The 22,704-nt window shown below is 42.6% G+C and overlaps 1 protein-coding gene across 4 annotated transcripts in view; it reads right to left on the reverse strand.

Annotated features, from left to right (window-relative positions):
* Nucleotides 1-5,482: 5,482 nt before the first annotated feature.
* The window catches only part of WT1 (WT1 transcription factor), a 33,880-nt gene continuing 16,658 nt past the window's right edge, over nt 5,483-22,704 (reverse strand). For 2 of the 4 annotated variants that reach the window (XM_038139017.1, XM_038139018.1), the window contains exons 5-9: nt 18,810-18,912; nt 17,102-17,252; nt 10,802-10,891; nt 9,938-10,030; nt 5,483-6,843 (exon numbers count right to left, since the gene is read on the reverse strand). In XM_038139017.1, coding sequence (XP_037994945.1) covers nt 6,722-6,843; nt 9,938-10,030; nt 10,802-10,891; nt 17,102-17,252; nt 18,810-18,912 — 559 coding nt within the window. In that variant the 3' untranslated portion in view covers nt 5,483-6,721. The remainder of the gene's footprint in view (nt 6,844-9,937; nt 10,031-10,801; nt 10,892-17,101; nt 17,253-18,809; nt 18,913-22,704) is intronic. The other 2 variants (XM_038139019.1, XM_038139016.1) reach the window with 1 other exon arrangement.

A 22,704-nucleotide genomic window follows, 5' to 3' on the forward strand; every position in this document is an offset into this window, starting at 1 on the left:
GTCAATCTGTCACTGGAATGGCAGCACAGCAGCGCACGTGGGCTCTGAGCTGCATTTGGAGTCCCGTCACACGAGAGCCTCCAGCTCTGCCTGCTGCTTTGTCAGGGCTGCAACTTTCTGTTGCAAGCTTGGAAACTCCTCCAGCTGCAGTGTGGGCTTGATGGCCCCACGTTCCCTGGAAGGCAGCTGTCCCAAGGGCCAGCAATCCCACTGGGCCAGGCCATCTTGTGGCTGGGAGCAAAAGTCACCACCCCTGGATCTGTTGTCACCATCCCTGGGTGTGTTTAACAAAGCCTGGATGTGGCACTGGGCGCCAGGGTTTGGTTGAGCTGTTGGGGATGGGTTGGACTCCATGATCTTTAAGGTCTCCTCCAACCCAGTGAATTCTGTGAATCCTGTGAAAACCACCCTCCTGCTCTGAGCAGGGCTCTGCTAGGCTGTGCTGGTAGCCAGAGAGCTGATAAAAACCCTTTATTTGCCTTTACAGTGCACCTTGGCTGTGCAGCCACACCATAACTTAACCTCAAGGCTTCAGCGATAGAGTTAAAAATGTCAGAGACCTTCCTGGGAGGAAACATTAGGCAGATGTGATTCTTGAACCAAGAGAGCACGTGAAGCAGGACACGCCATTTCCCAAGAAATTCCAGGGCAGGATTTTTCCAGGCAGTGAGGTTACTTTGGTGGGGTTTTTCTGGTTTTTTGGGTTTTTTTTATTTTGTGGTTATGTTTTTCAACATTTCATTTAAATGAATGGGAGTTCTGGGGCATGACTCAGATGAGAATGAGCCATAAAAAGAAACAGCCTGAGAACAAATACAGTTGTATTTCTCTCCTGCACCTCCGTACTACAGTGCCTCAGCGCCCTGTGTTTTCTTACAATTCCTTTGCATTAAAAGGGTTTTTTTTTTTGATGCTGGGGAAGAGCAGTTAGTTTTATTTATCTAGCCATTCAAGCCAGGATGGTCAGCCAGGTCTTTCTGTCACTGCTCAGCCTATTTTTGCAGATCAGGATCTCAGTTCTGCCAGAGTTCATCAGAACATAACAAGTCTATTCATCATTGAAAAAAACAGTGATGCAATTAAATTATATTTATACCTATGGGATAGTTATTTAGTTATCAGGAACAGGAAAGTCCTGCCTGCAACAAGACTTTCTCATTCAAGATTATCCATGCCTTTAAACATTTGTCTTTTAAAGCCTTATCTGTTGCCTGCAGCCTCTTTGGGGCAGAGTCTTCCTGCTGCTCCATTCCTACAGCACCCAGCAAAGCTCTGTCCACGTTCCATGTAAGTTCTAGGAGAATACCATCTCTCACACCATCCTCACTACTCAAAGCCCTTTGGGGTCTCAGAGCTAACTTCTTTTAGCCCCAGAAGCTGGCACTTGTGTCTGGACTGCAATCTGTATAGAAAACTGCGCTCAGTGTATCTGATTCTCTTACTTCCACTGGCTGTGCTGCTCCTGGTCCTTCCCCACCCTCATTTAACCTCTTTGCTGCGCTGGTGGAACCAACACCTGCTTCTCAGTGCAGAGATGGCCAAGCCAAGCACTTCCAGCCAGGCTTCACCATGCTGCTGTGTGAAGCCACGGAAGTTCTGCCAGCTTTTTTTTGTGGGCTCGACCCAAGCTGTGCTGACAACATGAAATTATGCAAAGCTCTGTACAAGCAGGGAACATAACTTCTGTATATTTTGGTTTTGCCTCATTTGAATCATATTCTATCATATCTTTCTGTATATTTTGGTTTTGCCTTATTTGAATCGTATCCTAGTCAGCCCTTTTCTTTCCTATGTTATAAGTAGACTTTCATGAAAAACAAAAAGAAAAAAAGAAAGGGACTTTTCTTCTCAGGATTTTTTTTTAATTTTTCTTTTTTCTTTTCACCCCTCACAGGACACTGCCAGAGCTCTGTCAGTCTCCCTTGAGCACCAAGAGCTGCTCCACATCTCTGCTGAGCAGCTGGGGCTCCGAGCACTCTCTGAGGCTGTTGGCCCACCACTGTCCTCTGGGTTTATCTCAACTCTACCCCCAGTTTTGTCACTGTATCCTTCAATCCCCTCTCTCCCCATAAAAGTGTCTAGCTGTCTCTTAAACTCACTTTACCATTTGCTTCTTTGACCTCGCTTGGCAACTTATCCTTGTGTTTATTATTTGAGGTGGAATAGTTCTGGCTACATTCCTGGTTTTACTCTTAATTGTCTAATTTTTAGAATGGTGTCAGTGGGGTTGGGGTTTGGGTTTGGGCTTTTTTTAACTCATCACTCTTGTGACCAAGTCTTCTGTTTCATTAGGCTCCCTTGTGTCATCAGGACTTCCAATAACTCAAAGAATCCTAATGAATCTTTTATTGGATCTTCCCAAATATTGCAGCTGGACTTTCTTCTCCATTAGTGCCATTCTGAACTGCATGCACTGCCTTTAATTACTTTTCTGATAATTGGAGGGCAGGGAGAGGAAGGAGGGTCTTCCCCAAACAAGGAAAATCTCAGTGATTTTTCCTGCTGGTCCCAGGGGGAAGCTACAAGCAGGGCTCGAGCAGGACCGAGCAGTAGAACCTTCTCAGGTCCTCTGGCAGCTGGTGCCACCTGTGCCAGCTGCTGGCTTTGGGTGGCACCTCAAGCTAGGAGGACCTGGGGACTTGAGGACCTGCTCCAAAGTTTTTTTTCTTGGGCTTTTAGACAAAGTGCAGGGAGCAGCTTGTTTACCATGCTGGATTTGCTGTCGGGTCCTATGGATGACAAAAACAGGCTGCACACAGCAGGCTTCTCTCAGAAAATTCCCTTTTCTGGGGAGCAGAGGGGAGGAAGAAACACTGTTTGAAGGCACCTACCTGCACCTCCAGGAACTGTTCCCAGCTGCTGGGTTGTTGGAGCAGTGAAATGAATCCTACTGACATCCTGAAACAGATAGGCCTGGTTGGAGTGGCTTCTGAAATGGGCAACTTGCTTAACCCACCAGAGAAAGAGAAAGAAAGAGAAGGAAAGAGAAGGAAAGAGAAGGAAATGGAAGGAAAGAGAAGGAAATAGAAGGAAAGAAAAAGAAAGAGAAGGAAAGAGAAGAAAAAAGAAGGAAAGAGAGGGAAAGAGAAGGAAAGAGAGGGAAAGAGAAGGAAGGAGAAAGAAAGAGAAGGAAAGAGAAGGAAAAAGAAGGAAAGAGAAGGAAAGAGAAAGAAAGAGAAGGAAAGGGAAGAAAAGAGAAGAAAAGAGAAGGAAAGAGAAGGAAAGAGCTACTTCTTTACATGCCCCCCTTCCCTTACAGGAACCATCACCTCTCTTAAGGATGGGTTAGCTCCAGGTGGGTTCCCTAACTGAAGCAACCTCCTGCTTGGCCAGCACAGTCCATAGCCATGAAGATATGCACCAGAAGCACATCCTGAGCCTACAAGCCAGGCAGGTTCACTCATGTGCTTTCCTAAAGCAGACAGACACTTAGCTGGATTCACCTACCTCAAAAATATTCGCCCAGGTCAGCTCTTGAATTCCAGTTGACACCATCAGAGAGGGAGGAGATCACATTCCCTTTCCTACTCAACATACTGTATCTTGTGAAGTGGCAAGAAGAAGGAGAAGTGTTATCTATATAATGAACATTCTCCATTCAGGGGCGCTACAGAAGCCATGGGACAGGAGGAGGGTGCCAATCCCACTGAGACATTAACCATCAGCCAAAACAACATCAGTCACCATTTTCAGTTTAAGAACACAGAGCAGAGGCATAAAAGATTTGCTCAATTAATTGTGGGATTGAAAATTTTCCAGAGAGCTGAAGATACTTGTAAGATATAATAGAGTGCAGCCCCCTCATCTCTCATGTGGAAGTCAAGCTCACAGAAACTTGGCCTGCTGATCAGTCTCTGTGTGTCCCAAAAAAGAGGAATTGCATGCTGCAAGAGCCAGCATCTGGGGGCTGCTTCTGAGAAATTCATGCAGTAAAGCACTTCCATAAAGGTGGCTTACCTTGCTGATGGAATCCCACAACAGGGAAATGAAAGGCAGAGACATGAAATGCCTCTCTTAACAAACACCATAAAATAACCAGGAATAAAAATTTTAAAAATCTTGTAAACATTTACTATTGTCCTCTCTGTTCTTGGCAGGTTGGGGGGGGCATAATGACCATCAAACAGCAGAGTAGCAGTAAGTCTTTCACTGCTAAAGTGGTGACAGCACAAGCAAAAGGACATGCTCTGTCACTCATCAACACACGCTTCATTTTTTGTAGCCATCTACTATTATTATTTGGCATGTGATTCCCCAGGCAGCAAACCATGGTTGTAGCTATTTACAGGTCACTGGAAGTCTGGCCTGTGCTGCAGTGGAGTTTTGGTTGTATTTCACAGAAGATAGTTTTATTTATGTTTGACTGATGCAGGCAAAACTGGAGGCTGATTTTTCTTTTTTTGGCTTTTAGTATAAACACCCATGGCAGCTCTCTATTTTGGGTGCAGACTGAAAAACAGATTGTTTTGTAGTTGCCGAGAACTGCTGGGTAAATCAGAGGACATTGTTATTGCAGCTGAGCTTTTCTTTCAAGAGAGCAGGAGGAGTTGCTTTATTTTTTTTTTTTAATTCTGTGCAGTTTTATGTACACCGTTCGCTCCAAATATTTGATGTTTGCCACACTTGTTATGAGTTTCTCCAGAGAGATGCTGTCTTTTGGCAGCAAAAGATAAAGCTGACTGATACAAATGAGTCACAGTACCCCAACAGTAATTAACAGTGATGCAATACCCAGGCGAAAAAGAGGACTTGAAGAATTAACTGTTGAGTTTTCTTGACGATGCAGCTGCACTTTAAGAGAGAAAGCTCAACCCATCATAGAACTCCATTGTGTACATTAGAGGAAAAAAGCTTGGCAAGATACATTAAAGATTTTTGCTAAAGAGATACAAATATTTTGCAAGGGCAAAGGGCGCTGAGGCAGGCTGTGCTTACTTCCAAAGAAAAGTAGGCAGTATGACAAAGAAACAGTAATATTTCTTTATCTTCGTTTTCACACTTCATCATCTATGAAAGACTGTCTTTTTCAACCTGCTGAACTGATTTAAGCCACCCCAACTCTAAATTAACTTTTACTTAAAAGTCAGTCTATGACATCCTAATCTAAGAAGTTATCTCTGCTTATGGTTTCAGCCCAGTTCTACAGAAGGCCAGTTCTGCTATTTATAAATGGGATTTTGCTTGTTCTATAAAGTTCTTACACAAATCTCACGGCTCGAAAGAGAAGGAATGGTTGGGTAAGAAGATGAAGGATTGAAGCGACTGCTTTATAGCACAATATGAAACTTGACACTGTTTTCTGCTGCCAGTATGATTCCCAAGTGAGATGGATAAATTGTGGTCAAGACCTGGACAGGTTAACTAGTGGTCATCAGTGCTGGTGGTACCTTTATATACAAAAAAAAAAAAAAAAAAGATACTATTGGATAGGGCATTTGAAATTTAATACCAGGCATGAAACAAGACATCTGTTGGACTCTCATTTGTTTCTCTTTGAATGGGCTTTAATTGAAAGCTCAGTGAAAAATGCAGGTTACATTCTTAGTGTTATCAATAGTTTGTAACAGCAACAACATCAGAACAGTGATGCTTCTAATATTTATACATTTTCTAGTTGGAGATGTCTAAGAGCAATACATTATCAGATATATATATATATACACACAATTTCAAGCAATTAAAAGTAAATAATAAACCCCTCCTCCCAAAACCCTGAAATAATATATTTCCTTACACTAATAATGTCTTTTTCACATATACTTGACGAAGAGTCTTTTTTAAGTTACTTATCTTAAGAGTAATCTGTTAATGGAGATCCTGGACCAGCCCCATTAGAAGTTCAGTTTTAAGTTTATACAGCTTGCTAGCCACATAACCAGTGTGGCTTTACATTGTAAACAAATCCCAAATGTCTACAATGATTGAAATTAGTTTTGTGTAAAGGAGATCTGTGCATCTCATGATAGAATAAATTTAAACCAATACATTAAAAAGAGAGAGAGAGAAGGAGAGAGCTAATTGACAAACAAAACAGTTTGAAGAGTTCAGTTATGCAATTCTTTAAAAACCAAGTTAACTTAATGGTAAGATTCTTATTTTTTTGTACAAAGAGGCTCTGGTTCGTCTGGCTTTAGCTGCTCTAGAAAGACAACCTTTAAAAAAAGGTTTGACTTGTGAAATTTCAAAAGCAGAGCTTCCAACTCTAAAAGGCTGCCCCTGGGCAGTGCAAAGGTTACCAGAAGTGTCTCAGGTGACTGTTCCTTCATCTTGTGAGGAAAGCTGTACTAGCATTCAGGAGCCTCAGCATATGCAGGGGTGATGTAAGTGTGGAGCTGACCTTCAACAGGGAGGAATCATCCTACCCACTGCAGGAATTAAAAAGGTACAGCAATTTGTACCTGGAAAAGTTCAAGTGAAAATAACACAAAAAAGCTGGAGACGGACATGAAAGCTGAGCACAGTTTATAGTAATCTTGAAACTGTGGCAGTCTTGCCTACTTTTGTACAAAACCACAAGTAAAAATCTCTTGAACTTATTGCCTAGGAACTTGTGCAGCTCCAAATGAAGGGCAGGCTGAGCAGAATCCTACGTTTTAGTTAACTTGTGTCAGATAGGATGCGAAGGCAGCTGCAGCTCTCTGACAGAGGTGATCGAGGATGGCTGAGAAAGTTTGCAGTAGCTTATAATGTCCCATCTGGTTTTTTCACTCTTTTGAACTGTCTAAAGGGCCAACTGCAGTTTAGTCATGTTCCTCTGGTGCATGTTGTGATGACGAACTAATTCATCAGACCTGGCAAATTTTTTTTGACAGCTGGGCCACCGGCAACTGAAAGGCTTTTCACCTGTCAACAAAACACCCTGTTATTAGCTGAGCACACAGCTCATCTGAGACGCTGCTGTTTGTTTTCTTTCTGTGGGGCTGTGAGGAGCCCCTGTCAGGAGGAAAGGCACCCTGGGCTGTCCTGAGAGGGCGTGGGAGTGCCCCCAGCTCCTGCTCACACCAGCGCTCGGCGCCTTCCTACCTCTGCCTCAGCTGATGTTTACCAACAGCCTTTCCAGGTGACGGAGAACACTTCGCAGTGGTTCATTCCTGAGGACTGGCCCTTGCTGAGCACCGTGCTGCCATGATTATGCTGCTCCTAGCTCTCAAATGACCAAGGTTCAAAGTCACCCTGGCATCCACACAAGCATCAGTCACACCTCGGGCGGTGGTGCAGACACGCTGTTAGTCACCGTGGAAACTGTCAGGGACTTTCTAGAGCTTGACCTCCAGTCAAGGGGAGTTTTTTCCAGCTAATTCAACGAGTTTTGGCTGAAGTTCTTTGAAACTGGTGAGTGTAAGTGAATATGGTAGAAGCAACAGGGTTCAGCATGGAGTCCGCTGAGCCAGACTCAAAGTTTTCCACCCCTATCTAAATAAAGTGGCTTCACATCTATGGGAGATGTCAAATGCTCAAAATAGCATTTTTCTAACATTTCCATGAGCATAATATTCACTACAAATAACTCCAAGCAAAGTACATTCAAGTTTAGCAAGGAATGCCACTTTTTAACTGTTTAACCTGGTCTCTTGATTTCCTACAACATGTAAGAGGAATTCCAGGCTGTGTTTGTGATGCCACAGGAATGCTGATGGAATGCTTTCATTAGCTCAGAGCACTGCCCAGTAACTGATGTTTCTTATTTTTACTTTTTTTTTTTTTTCTCCTCAAAATACATGATATATTTAAAGCATGTTCAGCTCTGGGGCTGGGCTCTTCAGTGCTGTCTACACACCTCATGCTCTCTAACACACTCCAGATATGCTGGGGTGGTACAACCTCACCCAGGCATCTTTCTCTTCTTATTTACCTCACACTCTGGGCATTTCACAAACCTAATCCAAATTCAGACAAAAGGAGATTTGCATAAATGTGTATTTCTGTTTGCTAACTCCCATGTGAGGTATTTAAGTTGAAAGGGAATTCCTAAAATCTACTTTATCTACTTTATTCCTAAAATCTACTTAGCACAGGTGCTGGCAAAAGCATCAACTATCTCCCACAAGTGCATAAAACAGTGGGGGGAAATGGTGCAGATATCAGGATCACATTTCCATTGCTAAACATGTCTGGGGATGGATAAAACCTCCTTTGATTATTTTTTTTTTTTTGCTTTCAATAGCAAAGACTGCTGTCACAGTGAAATTGCTTGCGAAGAAAAAAATCCCTGAATCCTAACAAATAGTTTGGTAGCTGACTAAAATTAGGACAGAATTGCATGGAAGCCACCTTTGCTTTTCTTCCTCCATGTGGAGCAAGTTAACTTGAGCTAGGTGCTTTGTCACATCACTCAGGGGCTGTGAGAAAGAAAGAGGAGTGAGGCTGCAGGGCAAGGTGGGGATGAAAAATCCCCACCCACCACTCGTGCTCATCCCCCTCAGGAGCTGACACATCCAAAATTCTTGTCAGGAGTGGCTCCATAACAGCAGCCCAGATGCTGTGCCAGTGGCAGGCAGCAAACCCACGGCAAGGATTGGGCTCAGATCCCAGGGAGCCACGGGGAACTGGGACAGGGAGAGGGGCTTCACTAGCACAAGAGAGAGCCAGTTCTTCACTGTAGCTCATCTGGGCTATAAAAAATGACTGGAGTCATGCAAGTCCTGAATTAGCAGATCAGTTAGCAGTGAAATGTGATGGGGAATGTAGTTCATCCCAGCTTGCCAGCGTGTTACCACCACTTGCCATTTTGTCTCTCCCAGAACATTACCTCTTGCTGGTTAAGAAAACATCTTTCTTCATGGAAATGCACAGAGACCCAGGCCCTGCAGCTCAACAGGACCATGGGGACAACCCAGGAGCACAGCCTTTGCCATTTGCAGATTGCAAGTGTAGATATGGCCATTGGGTGAAGCATTTATTTGGCCAGAGCCACAGAAAATGCCACTGTTCTCAGGTGAATCATTTCCTTTATTAAAATTTCTCTTTTATTTTTGGAAGTCTGAAATGTGTGTTTTTATGGTCCAGAAGAGAAAAAAGAATTCTTAGCAGGGAGAAAAAGATTTTCAGGCTCCTTGTCCATCTGTACAGAGACTGAATTTGAAAGGTTAACGCCAGTATGGAAAACGCCGTGACATCCAACAACATGCCAAAGTGCTTGGTAAACAATTATTTGGTAAAAACACTGCACATATAGCAGAAGGAACAGCACATGTCAGTACACAGGACTAATTCTAAAACTTTAAAATACAGAGCTTGCTGCAGTTGCTCCTTAATGGTGTTTACATTTATGTGAGGGCAGAGTAGACTAAAACGGCCTCCCTTTCTTCCCCCCTGTATTGAGATTAAATACTACAGTTTCTACCAAAAAAAAAAAAAAAAAAAAAGGTCCTTGAATATTTGAGTAAGCTTTTACTTTAGTGTCTGTCAGTGTGAGTTTGCAAAAGGCACTGCTTTTATCTGCTGGAGAGATTAGAGCCCAAGCAGCAACAGCAAGAGCTTTGCTGTGCTGTCCTGCATTAGGCTCAACTGACACTCGGGAGAAGCATGAGTAGGCACGAATACTTTAGATTACAGACCTTTGGCTAAAGCTAGAATTAAAATTTCTATCTTGTAGGGCTCTTTCAGTAAAGGCAGTAGATCAACTTGACATTTGTGGGCTGAGACTATGATGCTCGTTTCATAATAGCTGACAAAATTTATTTTGCCAAGCTGAAATTTTTTTAAACACGAAGGAAGAAAGCACAGTTTCTAAAATCACCTAAATCCCCCTGTGAAAAGTGACTATCACACTTGGGGAAAACAGCCACACTGAAAAATCAGCACACTGAAATTCTTTCTGCTGTTTTGAATATTTAAATCTTGGTTAAGACACTTGCTAACCATGTAATTCACAACAACATTGATTTAAAATTTAAAAAAAAAAAAGAAATATAAATGTGAAGAAAAGTTTACGCACTTGTTTTACCTGTATGAGTCCTGGTATGAGTCTTCAGATGATCAGATCTGGAGAACTTTCTCTGACAGGTTTTACACTGAAAGGGCTTCACACCTGAGAGACAAAACAAACAAAAAAAAATCTATTCTTATGCCCCAACATTTTTGGAAGGATGAATGAAATCAGATATTTCTGAAGTTTCAAAAGCCTGGATTTTTATTTTTTTGTCGTTGTTCTAGTTACTGTAACTGCTCCTCCCATCCCTGTGCCTACACATTACAGAAAGTTAGTCATTAATGAGGCCACCCCCTTTGTAACCTCCTCTCCCAGTGCCTGGGTCTGAAGCATATGAGCAGCTCCCCCAGAAACAAACCCCCTCTTAAATCATCTGCAAACATTGTTAACCCTCACCCTGAGGTTTGGCACTGAGGGCATCCTGCAGGAGCAAATAGGACAGAAGAAAATCAAGGTGCAGAAATCTATTTTCATGTGCTCCCAAAAGGTTTAACTTACTTCACACTACTAACTTACACATGACACATAGGTCTTGGGCAAATTTTACACAGTGGCAAATTTTTCTTGCAGAACTGTTGAGTTTTAAGCACAATTTATTCTTAATATTGGGCATAGAGTGTAGAGCAAACAGTTTCATAATGGAAGTTGTTTCAAAAGATGGTGTCAGGATGTAAAAGTCACCTAAACAACCACAGCAGTGCTAAAAGCCAATTGAAAACACAGCCATGGCCTTCTCCTAAAATCAACTTCAAGAATTTGGTGTTATGAGCAGACAACAGCAGAAAAAGAGAAATTTGAGGAGTATAATTGCAGGATCACAATTCCTGTATTCAGATGAACTCTAATTACAGGCAGGTCTTGTCCACACACCTGTGTGTCGTCTTTGGTGCCTTTTGAGTTGGTCTGAACGAGAAAATCTTCGTTCACAGTCTTTAAAGTCACACTGATAAGGTTTCTCACCTGGAGAGGAAAAACAGTTTGTTAGAAAACGTGGCAAAATGAGGGAGCTCTTCAAGCTGAACCAGAAGATGAAATGTGCTGCTCTGAAAGCCTTCCCCGCAGTCTGAAGCAGTCTAGGGGCACACCAGGAGTGATTTGCCATAAAGCCATAGAGCTCTGTTGGAAAGGCTGGCAAAATTCTGCTGCATTGACACTGATACTGAATCTGCTCACTCTAAGAAAATGAGAGGTTAAAGCTGCAAAAAATTTCCAGTTGAGTGAATTTTTAATTTTTTTTTTTTCTGCTGGAAAAGAACAGGAATGTCTTGGTTTATATTCCTCTAAAAACCCCATTACACCCTTTCAGTAGCACCTGTCTCATAATTCGTGCAGAGGAACAACTCACAATTTGAACCAAATTGGGTTTAAAGCAAAAACCAAATAAGTTCCATCCACACAGGTGACAGTTTTAACCACGTTAATTAGAACAAAACTGAGCAAAAAAATTCAGCCTCAGAAAAAGACATAATCTTCCCCAAAACACAAATTAGATTTCTTCCATAAAGTGCCATTAAATAGAATTTCTCACGTAGCTGCACAGCTCCCACAGGCAAAGCCACGAATGCAAATTATTGCAAAACCTCATGTAAATATAAACTCTTCCCCTTCTCACACGCAGTGCAGCAGAGATCCTCAGGGTGGGATTTCTCTGGGATGAAAAGTAAGATCCTGAGTTTTTTAGGAAAAGAAATCCCCACAAGCCAGCGTCTCAAATGGACATGGATTTCAATGCAAAGGAATGCACATAAACATGCAAAAAGAAATGCAGCAACTGAGGAGGCTGAGGAAAGAGGGAAATACTGCCAGCAGAGCAGAGGGGTGGTGAAATTTGGGCAGGTTCAGCCAAAACAATCCTTATGCTGTTACAGGAGGAGATCAATGATCTTCCAGGTCTTACTCCTAACCTAAGGTCCCTTTCCACAACCCTGGAATCCTGCTGAAGCCTCAGCCCTTTCTTCCATTCAATAAATCTCTTAATACACCTAAATTCCATTAAATGACATTTCTGCCCACAGAAAGTCTGGTTCCAGAGGCAGAGCACAGAGCCTCAGCAGGAGCAGGAGTGGAGCTGCAGAGCTGGGAGGATGCTGGGAGGGACACATGGCAGCAGCTCTGCCTGCTGTGGGAAGCTGGGATGACCAAAGGTCCTGTGGGACCTTTTCCTACAGTGAAACACCACCTGGAGTGGGCAGAGGGGTTGGTTTCTCTCTGTTTCATTTTAACCTCCATTGCAGGTGTCTGCATGTCTGATTCCATGGTGAGGAAATGTACTCTGCTTGCACTGGTATTCTGAGACGCCAGAGCAAACCAGTTCAGTTTAAAGCAGATGCCTTTTGACCCTGGTGACAGAGAACCAGCAGCCTATTAAGGAGAGTGTTCCAAATTCATCCTGGTGCGGCTAAAATAAAAATTTTACAAAAGCAACTAAATCTGCAAGAGCAAGCTGACTTCCTGTGACAGTCACCCCAAGGAGTTCCCTGATTCTCAAACCTAGGTGTGGACAATTTCTGTGTCTGCTGGGCTTAATTTATTAGCATAGGAGATTAAAGTTGCCACAGGTGTTTGAAATAGTTCCATACACTTTGACCACAAGGACTCCCTGGGGGGTGCCTGCTTTTCAGAAACCACTTACTTCCAAGGAATTCAGCCCTTTGGCAGATTTAAGAGGGGGAATGTCAGCAGAGCAGAATGCAGTGACAGCATGATTGTCTGCTAATTGCAATATAAACTTAGAAGATGGCTAAGGAGGCATTGGAATCAAACAGCATAGAGGGTCTGATGGCATGCACATGAAAGTATTTCTTTAAATACTTTGGAAAATAATCTTGGTTAAATCAAAGTCAGATTTAACCCATGCAGATATTAAAGGAAACAATCTAAAATGTTTACATAAGGATATGATGACACTGGGAAGAAAACAAAGAGCAAATAAACAAAAAGAGGCACAACATTAGACAGAAATCCTAATTTCCCTTTCCTTCTACATCTTCTGTGTCAGCTGCCAAAGCTGACTGTCACATAAATTTCCTCAGAACAGGACGACAGAAACATCCCAGATGAGAAAAAGCCTGTTAGTCCCCCTTGAAATTCCCACAGTGAGAGTGTCTCATTTCCCCAGCCCTACCAAAGCCTCGCCAGTGAAAGGCTGAAGTCTCCTTGTGGATGAAAATATCCAGTAATGCTGTCACCTCCTTATGGGAACACACACAGTCCCAAAACAAAGCAGGAGATGCAGATGGAGCTTCACCAGCCCTTCTGCTGAAAGAGGCATGTAAAAGGAAGGGCATGATGAAATAATAAAGATGAGAGAGGATAGAGGGAATGGCATGTCTTGAATATTTAGGAAAATAGTTTTTAAAAGAAAAGGTCAAGAGTTGTAAAACAAGTGTGAATCTGCCTTTGCACATATTGCAATAAATGTGTCTAACGAAACAGATTTTTTTGTCAAAAGCAGTTAAACTAAAGGAAGTGTGATGTTTTCTCTGGAGCAAATTCATTTGCTCAGGTGCATGGGAAAAGAGAAAATTCTACTGCTGTAGCAGTTGCACAAAATATTCAGAGTCATTGCTTTAATTAAGGACTTCTGCAAGAGTAAAAGCCTGTTGCTAACAAGAGCAGATGAGAAAAGGAGGCTGATTCTGAAACCAGAGCCTGCAAGTGGGAATGAGAATCTGAAGGCTGGTCTATACATCCTTCACCAATTTAAGCCCCTTTTCTTAGATAAGTGTACCCACTTAATCAAACAAGTCCCATGATCACAACTTTGCTTTGCTAATGCTACACTTTTATTTAATAGAGTTTGCTTTAGCAAACTCACACAAAATACATGTTTATTTATTTACTGGGAAGCCTTTACAGTTAGCATTTTCTGTCATCTTCACATCATAGCTCAGCTGTGACATGTCATTACTATTCTGAAATTAACCTTGTATTTTAGATCCCTAAGCACTTTTTATTTTCTGCTGTAGAAATGTCAGCCTGAAAGGATACAGCTTGACACCCTACCATAAAGGACAGCTGACAGCCTAACCTATTTAGGCTAAAGAACATCCCTGGCAAACAGGCAGAGGATTTTCTCCCTGCAAACCTGCTCAGCTTTGTGTTAGGATAAATCCAGTTTTCCCAATGAGTGGCACTGAACCCAAAGGGTCTCTGGCAAGAATGCTGATGCTTCCACCAGAAGCGAAATTTATGGAGGTCTAGACATCAATTTGTTTCTGCAAGGAAGTGCCTGAAGCCTGCCACGGAATGACAACTCACATTATTTGCTGCAAAGTTGAAAAGTTTGATGTATTCCTGCGTTTCAGAGGCCTATCTGCTGCAGCAAAATACAGCAAGATAAGAAAAAAGCTTTTTTGGCTGTGCATGTTTCAATGAAGGCATTGTTAGAACAGATAAGCAGCCTCGGAGGGTACAAAGTGTTAACATATTTTCAGCTGAGGCTATTTGAAACATTGGTAAAAACTGATTACAGAATCCAGCTTTGTGTTTCAGGGCCTTGCTTGCTTTTGCAATACAGCAACTGGGAAAGAAGGATGGAAGATCTGATGAGCCAGTCCTTTGTATGTATCTATTATAGAAATAAAAAATATAATCTAGAGCCAGCAGTTTCCTGCAAAGATACAATCTGTTGGTTTAACATCATATATATGTAACAGCTTGTTTTCAAATCATGTGTTCATCATTTTAAAAATGACCAAAATCTTTGACCTACACTAAGACAGCATAAGGTGGAAGAGCTCCAAACCCGTGAGTCCAGAACCCCTTTACAAGAAAATTAACATTTTTTGTTTGTTTGATTAGGAGAGGTGTGACAAACGCAACCACATTATTTTTGTAGAAAACTGGTTCCAAATTTTGTTTGTGACATGCAGGAGAAAGAAGTCAGGGTTAGACAAAGACATGAAGTTGCAAAGGAAATGGATCTGCATCACAGCAGTGGGTTTGCCTGCCCAGGACTCCTGAAGAGCATGGCCAGAGTGGAAAACCTTCATGGCCACCAAGTCCAGACCATGCACACATCCAGCAGCCAGGAAAATATGGTGACTGGGAAGTTATCCCCTCCAGATGCTCCCACACTTCACCAAACCCTCCCAAAACCAGGACTGGCAGACCACAGGAGGGGACAGGAAATGAAGAGCATCATTTTCTAAGCCTCCAGAGCAGCTGGGAGTTTGGTGAGTAGAATTCCCAGACCATCATAATAGCAAATGTCCAGTACTCATTCAACAGGCTGAGGACAAAACCCTGCCAGAAGATAAAGGGAAAAACTCCTTTCTGATCCTAAATCTGAACTCTTCAGCCAGGCAAGCTGTCCCAGCAATTTTCATTCCAGCGCTGCAGCATCCCTTGCTTCCTCTCTTCAGCTGCAACCAGCCTGGAAACCTTACACAGCAATGCTGGCAGCAGCAAACACAGGCTTTGGGAAACAAGCTGGCCTCTTAGGGAAAGGAACTTCCAAAGGTTTGAGAAATTAATAATTTTTGCTGTCGGCATATCAAAATGTGGGTGCAGGAGGATCTGTGCCCACCTGTACAGAAAAGGTGTTCCACTGCAGCATGAACCAGAGGAGAGGCCCCAAAGACAACGGGACCCCTCTAACCCTCCTCTGGGGTGTCAGACTGACATAGGCCTATCCCCCATGTCTTTGGGGGGTTTTCTGACTTTACAAGCCTAAATTATATATGATATAATATGAAAAATCTTCTCCAGCTGAGGAAAAACCATATGTAAGCTGAAGTCCTTGTGATTGATCCAGAAATAACACTGGGAAAGCCAAGCAACTAAATGGAATAAAATACAGGACCAGAGCAAACAAATAATGACTGCTAAAACACAGAGTAAATCAATTTAGGAATGAAGGAAATAGTGATTATGAGAAAAAATTCAGAACTGTTTAGGCATAATGGAGAAAAATACTGAATTTAATGGCCTTCAAAAGATTGCCAAATGTTCTTGGTTCCAATTTATTTACAGAAAATAGAATAGCATTTCTGTAGACCTTCCCTTCTAAAGATGAGCTTGCACTTACTGTCCAAAGTATTTTAAATTTTTAATTTCAGCAGCTCTGAAGACAGCTGTCTCAATATTTTCTGACTTGCCAATTCATTAATTCAAAGTGCTTTGTGTGCATTTCTCACAGTTTCCACAATTAACTGACTGAATGGTCTCCAAAAGGAGAAGACTGCAACTATCTTTCATGAGATGTTAGACAATCTGCTAGGTCACCCAGCATGGGCTGCCTTCCTGCTCTCTTTCATCCCTGTGGTCTTCCATCACATCAATGGTTAACTGAACATCCATATTTACAGATTACATCCACAGACTTCTAGGTAAGCACAGAAAGAACTTTCTAAATAAAAATATGACAGGCAATCAAAAAAATTAAAACCCATAAGGAGCATATCTAAAGATATATCATCATTTTACACATCCAACACCATCAATCTCCCAACAGGGGAAATAACTCTGTTGACTCTCTGGCAAGGTGCAGCAGAGTATTTGATTTCCACATTTTGAGGTCTTATTTCCTGAACTCAGAGAGAATCCAGACATTATCCTACAAATGACTGGCTTCAGGCTCAATCCTTCATGGAAAGATCCCAGAGCAGGGAACCTGTTTGCCAATCCCTGCCTACACCCCCAACCAGAAAAGGTTTTCACAGGAGAGCCAGAGGATGCTGAATGTCTAGGTTCCTCTGGCAGAGGAAAATTCTTCATTATTAGCATTAGATGAGATTTGGAGTGAGATTCAATGGTACCAAATGAGGGGGGAAAGAAGAAAAGAAAATTAAAAGAGAAAACAACTCATAGCCCTGTAACAGTGAGAGAGGGAGGGAGGGGATCTGCTTGCTGTGTGTTTTCCTTAGCTAGATCCAGAGAGCCTGCAGCTCCAAAAGAGGGATTGCCAGGTGACAAAGAGGGATTGCCAGGTGACAAAGAGAGATTGCCCAGCTGACAAGAGGGGTTGCCCAGCTGACAGGAGGAGTTGCCCAGGTGACAAAGAGGACTTGCCCAGGTGACAAGAGGGGTTGCCCAGCTGACAGAGCACATGTTCAGTTCACTCATCTGATGGATTCTCGCGCTCCCTGACCTGGCAGCGCATTTCTTGCCCCTTGTGCCATCTCAAACCCCTCCTGACCACTCTGCTGTGCTGTGATTCATACCCACCAGTGTGCTTTCTGCTGTGCATCTGCAAGTGGGACAGCTTGAAGTATCTCTTGTTGCAGCCAGGGTAGGCACACATGAAGGGACGCTTCTCGTTGGTCTCGCTCGCCGACCGCACGATGGTGGGAGCCACCCCGGGCACACGCCGGACATCCTGCAGCGACAGAGACCTGCTGAGGCCACCTGGGTGTCCTCAGCTCTGACTTCACACACTCGGGTCACTCAGCACCTCCCCAGGACAAAGAGATGCTTGGACAGATCGTGCTAGAAACAGGAAATTTTGCTTCATTCTGCATCCCGACCTTAGCGTGCCTTAATTGGTTCTTTGCAGAGCGTTGAAATTATCCCAAGGTGAAGCACAGAGAGCTCTGCTTAGTGAATTCTCTCACCAGTGCTTGAATGAGGGATTGAATGGCCCACATTGACCTCATGTATAACCACGCAATCCTGGCACAACTCCCATTGCCACAGAAAATAGTTTTAAGTTTATACCAGGGTGACAGGAAAGAGCATGAGCCAGGCGAGTGTTGTCCTTTTTATTTTAAATACTCCTATAAAGCCAAAGGACGAGGAAATGGATGTCTTGGATTAGCACAAACTGATTAACAACAAAACAAAAACAACTGTCTAGGTGGAGCTGGTTCAGCCTTAATGCATTTTGGCCACTGTCACAATGTTCTATCAAAGATGATCTCCTCCTTCTGGGATAATTAATTTCCTTAAACAATGCCGACCATTTACTTTCATTCGCCCAACAAAAGCCGGCTCAGGAGCCTGTTTCTGAGAGCTTGCCGCTGAATAATGACTTGCTAAACTACACAGAAAAGGAAAAGGAGAAAAGATGCTATCTAAAAACACAGATGTACGTTTACAATACAGAGCAACGCAGAAGAGACAGACACTCTGTAATGACTTCGCCATCAGTTTTAACAAGGGATATCTTTTACAGGGGTATTTAATAATGATATGACTGTCTCAGAAAGGGAGGAAATGAACTCCCATGAATGGTAAGCTCCTCTCAAATATTCACTAATTGCTTAGTTATTAGGAAACAATCACATATTTAGTTTTAAGGAAATACACTTGAATTAGTAAAGTTTGAGAAACACGGAAAAGCAAAATGTCATCTGACACTTTCATTTATGCAGTTATTAGATACAGTCCTATAGATATAGATTATATAGATTATATAGATTATATAGATTATATAGATTATATAGATATAGATACAGATATAGACGATATAGATAGATACAGATATAGATATAGATATAGATATAGATATAGATATAGATATAGATAGATAAAGATATAGATATATACAGATAGATATTGAAATATGTTCATATTAGATATAACCACAGAGGCTCCACGTGGCCAGAGTGATTGGAGCTGGGATCTGGACACTGGATCACTCATTTTGGACCATCCTGAGAGGCTGGTGAGGTAAGTAAGCACAGAAGGGAATACTGCCTTGCAGACATATTTCAGAAGAAGAGATGAGCAATTTTAAATGACTGTGTCAGAAAGAAATCTTATCTTAGAGTGCAATGTCTTCAGTGAGGTCAGGACACTTACATAAAGCAACTCTTGACAACGTGGGGAAGCCACAAATCAAGGATGGGTTTACAAACACCAGTGAAGCAGTGAGTGAACACTGTAAACAGGCAGCAGTTTTGCTTCCCTGTGAAGAACGCCCCACAATACTCACTTGTATGCCTCTGAAGACCCCGTGGGTGTGTATTCTGTACTGGGCCCCACAGCTGTACAACATGGGAGCACTGTGGTTCTCATTTTCATATCCCGCTGTGTGTCTGGAAGTAAAGAGGGGAATAACAAAAAAATCACATATTTTTCAGCACGCAGCTCCATGTGAGAGGTTTCTTTCCTTAAGGCAGTGGTAACACGTGCAGAGTTTGCTTTAACAGCCATGACATCCAAGTTGAAGTGAAATTCACCAAAGGAAACCTGCTCTGCCTTCATTCACATGGATCTGCTCCCACTGGCACAGTGCACTGACTCCATACACATGTCTATTAGCATCCATTAAGGCATCCAGGGGGAAAAGAAAAAAACAAAAAAAAAGAAATTGTCGTGATTTCAACTCTGATGTATTCCCACAAAGATTTTAGGTAAGAGGGAAAAATTCACATAGCAGCACAACGGTGTCATGTGCACATGTTCACATTATTTATCAGTCAAACGTGGGGCTGGCTATTGCTAATATCTTTTGGAATGAGCAAAATGCCTCAAGTTTCACATTAAGTGCAGTGGATTTTTGTCAGCACCTCATGACTCAGATATTACCTGATACTACCAAGCAAGTGATGACATTTATAAGAATAGCAGTCATGTACTCATAAACAGAGATTACAAATCAGTGTCTAAACTATTTATCCCACGTATCAGCTTGCAGGATAGGCTACAAATTAACCCTTTATAAAAACAAAATTTGGAAAACAAAAACAGGTTATCCCCACTCGGTATAAATTTTCCCAATAATTTTAAGAATTTGCCAATTTTGGTGTGTTTTGGGGTTGCCACAGCCCTATGTTTTGTCTAATTATGTTCTTCAAAATCCTATGTTCTCCTGTCTTGAATGTTGGAACACTGCTCTGTCTCCTGTTTGCAGCCTTCCTAATGTCAGAACCACTCAAATACATTTTAGGTTTCATTTTTTGAACGAGTATTTTACACTATCACTCGTGGAAGTACACATTGGCAATGGCAAGTGTACATGTTTTGCACAGCACCAGAAATTAGAAAGCCCAGAACAAAACCCCAGGGCACACGGCTAGGGACAAAGATGGATATGTAGGATGTTATCCCAGCCTTTGCCAAATGCTTGCAATAGCAATTTGAAGGGGTCCCTGAGGTGCAGACTCTCATTTCACTGGTCCTTCCTTTCCCTTCACTCAAAGTTCATGTGCAGAGTAGAATTACAAGGAAGTTTTAAACCTCTTAAGTGATTTGCAGAGCAGGCAGCGGAGCTGGAATGCAGGACGTGTCTAAAGGGTTTGTGAGCCTGGCTGCAGAGGAGGGGAGCAGTGTCTGAGAGCAGCTCTGCCTGCCCAGGGTGGGCTGCACTCCTCACCCCTGGCACGACTGGCAGGCTGCTCCCTGCCGGAGGTGTTCTCTGAGGTCAGCTCCTCCACTGCTCTGCAGAGCTCATTTCAAATCCTGGCTTCACCTGCCCGTTCAAATCAAAGACCACACCTTTTGGGAAGGTATGCTCTGCTTAATGCAATTTTAATTCAGTTTTAAGGCGATCATAATGAAATAAGGTATGGGAGGGGGGGTATGAAATAAGGTGGGGGGGGTGACAAGAAAGCATCTCTGTTCTGTAGTAATATCTGTAATTAATTCTGTACTAATAGATAAAGAAGATACCGTTAGGTGATTTAAATGGATTAAACTATGCTGTAGATATGCACTATGTCCAAATTAATGGGTTCTCCTCTCTGCCCAGAGCCCACGAGTGGCCTTTTGCAGCCTAATGCAAGTAACAAATTACCATTTGTTATCACCATTTGATCAGCACAGATTCCCCACCAACATCAAATTTTCCTCTCTGTTTAAAGGCAGCAAGCCTGTACAAAAATAAATTTAAACAAAAATAACAAAGCTGGGGAGAGGGGTGTTGGAATCCCCCAAGCCATGGTGATACCCACGTAGATCACAAATTACACAGTGCATTTTGAAACTGGAATGGAATGGAATGGAATGGAATGGAATGGAATGGAATGGAATGGAATGGGAACCCCCATTGATAAGGAGAAGCTGTTGCAGCAGAAGCTGTTGCTGACCTGCAGCACAGCAGTAAATCAAGGGTAAATGTGAACTTCAGCACTGGTCACCCTGAGTGCAACCTCCCTTCACGCCTGTCCTAACAACCTGAAACACCACAATAAACAACAGACACAGAGGCTGATAAGAATTCCCAGGACAGGAACTCTGTAAGAAGAAGCAGGAGTATGTAGTAAAGTCTTATACCATAAAACACAGCCCCACTTTGCCTCCAAATTCCCATGGTTTTCATCTTTCAGTGATAACCCTTTTTGTAAGGACCAACCAGCTCTGAAATAATTCCTCCCAGGAATAAGAGGCAGAACAAAGACCCTGCCTGTGCCCTAAGGAATGGCTCCATGAATGAGGGGTATCCTCCAGGTGATCTCCATCTCAGTTTTTACTGCACAGTTGGGAAGCCTTCCTCCACAACCAGCCTTTTACATATTTCCTCCCCTTATTTCTAGTTATACCTCACTAAAACTGCACATACAAGAATCCATGAAGATTAAAACCTGTTTTCTGAGCCCCTTGACCCGTAATACACTAAGTCCTTAACCAGCTCCCTAGGAGAGATGCTTTGATAACCAGGAGCCCTATTTCCCATTTTACGTTGGGCACATTTCCACCAGCATTGGCTGGTACTCAGCATGGCCATATGGCTGCTGACAGCAAAATGGATCATGAGAGATTTCTTGGTTGAAACACTGTTTATTCATTATGGAGTGCTGTGGAATAATCTGACCTTTGGGGAGATAGAAATTAACAGGTGGATATTCCTTGCAGTCAGTGGGAAACTGGAATGCTGAAGGAGGAGTTTTCACAAACTGTCCCTACACTGCTGCTCTCTTGAAGCTCAGCCTTCACTCTGCATCCTCATGGGGAAATAGAGTTTTTTTGCCTTCCAGCCTCTTTACTCCATGCTTTAGCCATGATTTATGCCCCAAAGTGTACATGACAGTTGGCACAGTTGGCTTGTTTCATGTGGCTGCAGTTTACACACTACAATAAAGGCAGGGATGGAAGAACAGATACAGATCTAGATCCATTATTAAACTCAAACACCTGCTTTATTGCATGCAGGAGATAATGCAATGCCACATACACGAGGAATGCAAGTGGCTGGTGAATTTATACCTGCAGTACATTAACTAAATGGAAATCTCCAGAGGGTAACACAGTCCTTAACTTTCATCTTTTCTAGTCAGGCACTCTGTGTTAAAGTAGGCAAAGAGACAATGCCTTATAAGCTCAGCTGAGTTAAGCAAAGAAGAAACAAAAAGCCAGAAAAAGTACCCAGCAAGGCCCAGAGTCACACTTAGGAGAGACACCGGACTGATCCCTCTGCAGGTCCTAAAAGGACTCAAAGCTAAGCAGGACCAGGTGCAGCCAAACTGCCCTGCCAGGATCCAACACAAATTTTTGTTTGAGCAAGGACTGAAGGATTTGGCCTCACAGTCCAGCCCTGCCATGATTTGTAAATACACAACTCCCTTTAACTTCAATCAGAACTGCTCAAAGCCAGAAATGGACTGTAAATATTTAGAGTTTGGGTTAGCTGGTGAAAAAAAGGACTCGGTGTATTTTGTTCTTTGGATCTAGACGGCCAGAGCTGGAAACACAACCATAAAATGTCGTTCTAGATAACTGGGAAACAAAGGCTGATACTCACAAAGGAAGAGCTCTGTGCTGTGGAGTATTTAGAAGCACTTGCATTTACCATTAGCCCAGCAAATCCTTAACACTCTCAGAGTAGCTCTTTTAAAATGATTAATCTCGGAGTTGTACAGATTGTACAGAGATTAATAAAAATGAAGGGT

This window comes from Motacilla alba, chromosome 5 (assembly GCF_015832195.1).
Source record: "Motacilla alba alba isolate MOTALB_02 chromosome 5, Motacilla_alba_V1.0_pri, whole genome shotgun sequence".
Taxonomy (NCBI): Eukaryota; Metazoa; Chordata; class Aves; order Passeriformes; family Motacillidae; genus Motacilla; species Motacilla alba.